Source organism: Ipomoea triloba, chromosome 13 (assembly GCF_003576645.1).
Source record: "Ipomoea triloba cultivar NCNSP0323 chromosome 13, ASM357664v1".
In the NCBI taxonomy this organism is placed as follows: domain Eukaryota; kingdom Viridiplantae; phylum Streptophyta; class Magnoliopsida; order Solanales; family Convolvulaceae; genus Ipomoea; species Ipomoea triloba.
In genome coordinates, this window is record NC_044928.1 from 10838110 (window position 1) to 10845863 (window position 7754).

The 7754-nt window shown below is 48.8% G+C and overlaps 2 protein-coding genes across 2 annotated transcripts; one reads left to right on the forward strand and one right to left on the reverse strand.

Annotated features, from left to right (window-relative positions):
• The first annotated feature begins 1641 nt into the window (after positions 1 to 1641).
• On the forward strand, positions 1642 to 3384 carry LOC116001189. The gene has a single exon (XM_031241078.1). It carries the CDS (start codon positions 1642 to 1644, stop codon positions 3382 to 3384), a length of 1743 nt encoding a protein of 580 aa, XP_031096938.1.
• A 1579-nt stretch (positions 3385 to 4963) lies between these two features.
• Positions 4964 to 5772, reverse strand: LOC116001190. Its single transcript, XM_031241079.1, has 2 exons — positions 5554 to 5772; positions 4964 to 5458 (listed from the first exon to the last, which is right to left on the reverse strand). Exons 1-2 carry the CDS (start codon positions 5770 to 5772, stop codon positions 4964 to 4966), a joined length of 714 nt encoding a protein of 237 aa, XP_031096939.1.
• Positions 5773 to 7754: the final 1982 nt, after the last annotated feature.

Sequence of the window (7754 nt, forward strand, 5' to 3'; positions counted from 1 at the left end):
TTTCACAAAACGAAGGGTCATGAGACAGCGGAGTGCATCGCCCTATGTCTGGTTATTGAGCAACTCATTCAAAATGGAGAATTGGAGCAGTTCGTAAAGAGAGACGAACGAGACAAAGGAAAGTTCAAAAAGAACGTATGGAAGAGGAACCCGAAGGAGCAATCGAAGGCGCCCGGTCCGCACGGGTCAAGTGACGACAAGGCAGCCGGAAAGAAGCCAGTTATTCATGTTATCTATGGAGGACCAGAAGGAGGAGACTCTTCTCGCCAAAGAAAGCAATGGGCAAGAAATTTGTACGTCGGGTCGGTCCACTCGGAACCCCGGGAGAAGAAGAAACGTGTAGAGCCGATATTCTTCACTGACGAAGATCTTCCCATCCACGGGGAAGCCCACAGCGACTCGCTCGTCATCACAATGGACATCAATGGGACGGACGTCCAGAGAATACTAGTTGACACGGGAAGTTCAGTAAACATTTTGTACTTCGACGTCTTCACCCGATTGGGTCTATCGACCGACCAGTTGACCCCCATACGGACCCCGCTGTCTGGTTTCACAGGCGACTCCATAGAGGCAGAAGGAGTGATCAGTCTGAATGTGGAGTTAGGCACCCAGCCGAACGTCTTGATGACAACCATGGAGTTCGTGGTGGTCAAGTTGAAGTGTATTCACAATGCAATACTTGGTCGACCCGGCATCTCCCAGGCAGCCGCTATCATATCAATGAACCACTTGAGCGTGAAATTTCACACGCCCAACGGGATTGGAGTGGTTCGAGGAGACCAGCGAGCTGCCCGTCAGTGCTACGTACAGGCTGTCAAGCAATTCGATCATGAGGACGCGAGGATTCACACCATATCTCAACAAGTCGACCAAGGAGAAGATAAGGAGAAACCACAACCAGCTTCAGAGATGGAGGAGATCATGCTCGACCCTAGCCGGCCGGAGCGAGTTGTCAAGATCGGTCGAAACCTTCCGGTTGGTCTAAGGGAGGACATTATCAAAGTTTTACAGAAGTTCAAGAATATCTTCGCTTGGGGACCGGAGGACATGCCTGGTGTCGACCGGTCGGTTATATGTCACCGATTATCCATTCAGCCGGGTTTCAAACCGGTCAAGCAGAAGAAGAGGCATCTATCAAGTGAAAGAAGAGAGTTCGTGAAGAAGGAGACCGCCACCCTCTTGGCGGTCGGGCACATCCGAGAAGTTCTCTACCCGGAGTGGTTAGCTAACGTAGTCCTTGCACCTAAACCACCTACATGGAGGATGTGCGTTGACTACACTGATTTGAACAGAGCCTGTCCGAAGGATCCGTATCCCCTACCAAATCCTGACCAGATGGTTGATGAAACGGCCGGATGTGAGCTGCTAAGTTTCATGGACGCCTTCAAAGGCTACCATCAAATTTTTATGTGCAAAGAAGATGAAGAGAAGACTGCTTTCATAACCCCTGAAGGAGTATTTTGCTACGTGGTGATGGCTTTCGGTCTACGGAACTCTGGAGCCACCTACCAGAGGATGGTGAACAAGTTGTTCAAAGGATTGCTCGGGTCGACAATGGAGGCGTATGTGGACGACATGCTCGTCAAGAGCCGATAAAAAAAAACTCATCCTACCGACCTGGCCCGAGTATTCCGGGTCATGGAAACTTTCAACCTGCGTTTGAACCCAAGTAAGTGTGCTTTTGCTGTCCAGACAGGAAAATTCTTAGGGTTCATGATGACGGGGCGGGGGATCGAGCCAAACCCCGAGAAAGTTAGAGCGATCATGGAGATGCAACCCCCCCGGTCGGTCAAAGACGTTCAACGACTGACCGGTCGACTAGCAGCACTCAGTCGTTTCCTGTCTAAATCAGCTGAGAAATCTATACCTTTCTTTCAAATATTGAAGAAGTCTAATGGGTTCGAATGGACACCAGCATGTCAATCGGCGTTCGACGACCTGAAGGCTTACTTGAGTTCATCACCAGTTTTGTCCAAGCCGGAGAAAGATGAGACACTCTCCATCTACTTGGCAGTTTTTGACCGGGCGGTCAGTTCAGTGCTCGTACGGGAGGAAACCAAGGGAGTCCATAAGCCGATCTATTATGTCAGTAAGGCTCTCCAAGGACCAGAGTTGCGATACACCAAGTTTGAGAAGACCGTATTTGCACTCTGGGTGACCGCCAGGAAACTTGCAGCCTACTTTCAAGCCCACCCGGTTGTAGTTTTGACCGACCAACCACTTGGAACGATTCTCAGAAATCCAACGTCGTCGGGGCGGCTGATCAAATGGGCCATGATGCTTACCCAGTTTGCGATTGAGTATAGGCCGCGCCCTGCCATCAAAGCTCAAGCGTTGGCGGACTTCATTGTTGAGTGTACCGCGCGGGACCCGGAGCCCGACCGCTCGACTGCCTTGGAGGAACCATGGTGGGAAGCCTCAACTGACGGGTCGTCCAGCAAGAAAGGATGCGGCGGAGGAGTCGTGCTTACATCTCCTGAAGGTTTCAAAATTTATCAAGCTTTGATCTTTAAGTTCCGACCCACCAACAACGAAGCAGAGTATGAAGCACTCTTAGGCGGAGTACGGTTGGCTAGGCAGATGAAGGCCGACCGACTGAGGTTACGGTCGGATTCCCGGTTGGTGATCGGTCAACTATCTGGAACGATCGAAGCAAAGGAGGAACGCATGATACAATACAAGGACGTTGCCCTAGAGTTATTACAACAGTTCGACAAGTATGAGTTGATCCAGGTGCCCAGAACGGAGAACACAGACGCTGACATGTTGTCCAAATTGACACAGGAGGCCCCTGAGTACGTGTCTAAGATCGCACGAATTGAAGAGATCGGGTCGCCGAGCATTGATGTTATTGAGGTCCGACCGGTTGAGATAAGCGAGCCAGATTGGATGTACGATTTGAAAAATTACATTGCTAATGGCACCTTACCAGATGACACCACCAGGGCGAAGAAGGTCAGACTGAGAGCACCACGCTTCCAATTGATCGATGGCAAACTCTACAAGCGGTCGTATGGCGGACCGCTCTTGAGGTGTTTGACCAACGATGAGGCCAAGATTGTGATTGAGGAAGTTCATGAAGGCATTTGTTCAGCTCACCAAGGACCAAGGACGCTGGCGCAAAAAATCATCCTGCTAGGATACTATTGGCCCTCAATCAACTTGGATTGCGAACAGTACGTTCGGCGATGCGCTACTTGTCAAGAATTTCACCGATTGCCCGGTCGACCAGCCACATATTACCAACCGATCAGCGAGGTAATACCCTTTGCAAGATGGGGAGTTGATTTGATCGGAGCATTCCCAATGGCAGTCGGTCGGAAGAAATATGTGATCGTGGCCATTGATTATTTCACCAAGTGGGTAGAAGCAGAGCACTAGCAACCATCACTTCGCAGCAGTGCCAAAAGTTTCTCTGGGAAAAGGTAATCACTCGGTTCCGGGTTCCGGTCTACCTAATCACTGACAACGGGACGCAATTTGATAGTCAGCCGTTCAAAAGCTTCATGGCCAAACTAGGCATCAGGCACACCCGAGCGGCCGTAGCATACCCACAAGCTAACGGACAAGTGGAGAACACCAACCGAACGATCCTCGACGGACTGAAGAAGAAATTACAAAGTGCGGGTCGAGGCTGGGTAGAAGAGCTCCCGTATGTTCTTTGGACCTTCCGAACCACTCCGCGACGGGCGACCAACGAAACACCTTTCTCGCTGGCCTATGGATTCGAAGCAAGGGTGCCGATTGAAGCGTGGCTCCCTACCGCTCGGGAAAGGAATTACCAGCCGGAGGAAAACGACGAGTTGCAAGGTGCAGAGCTCAACTTCATTGATGAGAAAAGGGACATGGCGGCACGAAGAATGATTGAGTACCAGAAGGCCGCCAAAACTTACCATGACGGACGGGTGAAACCACGTTACTTTCAAGTTGGCGACTTGGTGCTCCGGCGGAGAGAAGCTAGTAAATCAACCGAACAAGGAAAATTTGCTAAGAAATGGGAAGGGCCCTACAAAGTCGCAGCAGTAGTCCAACCCGGCACCTACAAATTAGAGACTCTCTCCGGTCGACTGATTGATCGAGTGTGGAATTCCGAACACCTCATACAATTCTACAAGTAGTGTAGGGTGACTAGCATCATACTTGTACTCGGATGGTTAAATGAAGATTTTCCTACTAATATCGTTGTAAGATTCGCCGACCCCGGTCGGAATTGCTTTACGTCGCTCCAAAAAAAAAAAGAAAAAAAAAAGAGGTCGGTCGGCCGAAGTAAGGAGCAAGCGTTTTTCCCGGCTCTTTCGTTTGAGGTTCTGCCCGGTGAGTAATCCCGGCCCTACCTGCACGATTTTGACCGGTCGAGTTGTGACTAAGTTCACTTGATTATTTCCCGGCTCTTTCGTTTGAGGTTTTGCCCGGTAGTGTTATCCCGGGCCTACCTGCACGATTTTAACCGGTCGAGTTGTGACTAAGGTCACCTATTGATTTTCCAACCTGTTCGTTTGAGGTCTTTTTTCAATTGAGCTGTCTCAGCTCTACTTCAACGATCCTGCCCGGTTGGCGTTATGGTTGAGACCACTTACTGATTTTGGAAATCATCACTTAAAGATTTTTTCCAATTGAAAATTTGGCAGACCGACCGCTACGGTCCTGCCCGATCGTCCAGGTATCAATACGACCGGAGTGGAGGACACCCAGTCGGTCGGATATAAAAACATGAAGAGAGTGGAGGACACCCAGTCGGTCGGATATAAAAACATGAAGATTAAAAGTTAAAGGAAGTCGGTCGGATATAAAAACATGAAGATTAAAAGTTAAAGGAAAACTACATGAAGCAAGGAAATAAAGAACTATTTTAAGCAAAATAGCAAGTCTGACCGACACAGTAACGGGGTCGGTCTCCCGGACACTAGTAGTTCAAGTCTGGAAGGAAAGGAAAACGAACTAAGAAGAGTGAATCAGAAAGTTAAGGGACATGACTCCGGGAGTCAGCAGTATGCGGGTCGGTCGAACCTACAGGAGGATCACTGAAGGGCTCTGGACCAGGTGGAGGAATCTGCTCAGGTAGCAATTCACGGACCAACTCCCAATGCTCAATACCATCTGCGAGTGCCTGGTGAACAGACTCTTGCATAACATATTTCCCTCGATGGAAACCCCAGGCGGTCACCCGACGTAGCGCCTGCAGACCTACGGGGTCCTGATGTAGTGTTTGGAGTAGAGGGGCAACAGCATCTTCAGACGAGCAAAAAGACTTGACCAGGGCAGGCAGATCGGCCGGTCGGGATGGGTAGAGCGTGGCGGCGTCCCGAAAGAATTGATCAGAGCCGGGATATCGATTCAGAGATTCAATATGAGCCTCCAGGTGCCTTACTTTCTCCTTGAGTTCCCTTATTTCTTGATCACGATTTGTAACATCGACAGTCACCCGGACAAACAACTCGGCAGCCCCACTAGCAGCCTGACATGGGCGCAAATAGATATGGTGAAAACCAATTAACTAAAAATAGAGAGAGATGGAAGGAGCGAGTGGCAGTTAATAAATGAAGCAAGTACCTGGGATATGTGATGGGCAACCTGCCCCGCCACATAGTCGGTCTTCTCATTGACAAAGTCCTCGGGTGGAGGACTCATCTTGAAAAGCATATTGAACATCTCTGGTAGACTAAAAGCGCCACGGGCAAGTGCATCAGCGAGTCCAGGCTTCTCCCCAGTCAGCCGGGCCCTCTTGGGGTCGGCAACATGAACATCCGTAGGCGGGTCGGCCTCCGCCATCTCCATGGGGTGTTTCCCAGTCGACTTGGTCTGGTCGGGGGCAACAAAGGAACCTGATTGGCGAGAGTCTAGAGGCGGATGACCAGCAGTGTGTTGGTCTGCGGAGGAAGTTGTCGATTTTCTCTTGATAACAACCTTCAGACTTCTTGAGGTTTGACCCCCAGTTGAAATAACAACCTTCAGACTTCTTGAGGTTTGACCCCCAGTTGAAGTCTTCCCACCTAGCCCGGCTAGCTTATTCAAGTCGTCGTCAAACTCCATTATTTTTGGACCTGCACAACATGCAAAAGAGTTAGAAATTACAGGAAGATGAGTTGTAAAATCTCGACCAACTGACCGACCGACCCACCGCCTGCAACAGTCTGACCAGAGGACCCGTAGATTGGAGGAGGAAGTCGCGCCGCTGCAAAAGCCTCTGGAGAATGGTACTGACCCCAAGAATAGGACTCGGTCGAAATCTTATCGACAGCAGCACGGATCTCCGGGGTCTCAGATGGTGGCGTGCACTTACTTAACCGAGTATACCACTTGTTCTTAAAAGGCGGATCATCACTCAGGAGAACCCGAAGATATTTCCCTTTCCACCCGCGATTATTATCAGGCAGGTCGACGATTTTTCCAACCGGTCCGCGACACTGGATCATGACGAAACTGCCGCTACAATTTTTTCCCATGGCCTTCACCACATGGAGAAAATTGAATAGATCAATTGTACAAGGAACCTGATGTCGCTTGCAGATCTGGGGGAAGCATGCGAGTATTCGATGGGCATTTGGCGCTATCCGGCCCGGGACTATATTATAGTGCTTCGCAAAGTCAACCAAGAACGGGTCAAGCGGGAATCGCAGACCGGCCTTCAATGAGTCAAGGTGAACACCTATCCATCTCCTGCTGTGGCAATAAACAATGCTGGCCAAGCTCCTGTCCACTTTGTAGTTAACCCCTGTTCCAAGAAGCTTTCCGACCTACTCCTCCTCTCTAGCAGTTATTTCGGTCGGGGTGTCATCAGTGCCCAACTCAACGTCATTACCACCCGTTGTTTTTGGCTTGCTGATGGATTTCCCTTTGGGCTTAGATGAACTACCTTCCCCCTTTTGCACCTTTTTCTTCGGCGGGGCCTTTGACGAAGTGGACTGAAGAGGAGCAGTTGGACGGGCATTGGCCGGTCTCCCTCCGACCGGTCGGGCTTCAACAACTTCCACGTTGTCGGAGTGACCGGGTGACGACCCACCGGACTCACTAATCACCTCATCATCATATTGATTGTCATAGTCCCGAGCAGAGTAGTTTTGGCTATCATCTGAAGACATGCTGCACATACAAAAACATGCGAGAAGTTAACGAGTGGAAATCACAGGTTGGTCAAAATCATTATGGCAAAGCTACAATCACACTCAACGGACCCAATATACTACAACAAAGCAATATTAGAAAGCAAGAACATGACAAGATTAGCGGAGCACGATACAAGGCCGAATGACTGGTCGGCTGGTCGGTCTCGGTGACCGGTCGACTGGAAATTTTCAAAAGAAAAAAAAAAAAGGGTGTAAAGTAGCAAAAAAATAAAAAAATAAAAAAATAAAAAAGCATATATATATGTTTTTTGGCCGAATGGCCAACTGAAAGTTCCAGTTGGCCATTCGGCCAAAAACAATTTATATGTTTTTGGCCGATCGGCCAAATGACCGATCGGCCAAAAACATATATTTTGTTTTTGGGTTTTTGGTCGATCGACTGCACAGTCGGTCGACCAAAAACATATATATTATATATAAAAAAAAAAAAGAAGAAGAAAATTTTGATGGCGAGGCAATGAAGCAGCAGAGAAAAAGTATATATTTATCTTGGTGGCATGGAGTCAGCATATACACGTGCATAGCAAAGGAAAAGAAACATGCATGGAGGTGGTATAATTAGCAAAGCATGAGGACAAAATATATATATATATATATATATATATATATATATATATATATATATAT

Excerpts from the sequence above, each read along its gene's own strand:
- LOC116001190 (XM_031241079.1), bottom strand. The coding sequence starts at position 5,772 with ATGGCGGAGGCCGACCCGCCTACGGATGTTCATGTTGCCGACCCCAAG. Across the intron at positions 5,459-5,553 it reads TTGCCCATCACATATCCCAG|GCTGCTAGTGGGGCTGCCGA; the intron begins GTACTTGCTTCA and ends CGCCCATGTCAG.
- LOC116001189 (XM_031241078.1), top strand. The coding sequence starts at position 1,642 with ATGGAAACTTTCAACCTGCGTTTGAACCCAAGTAAGTGTGCTTTTGCT.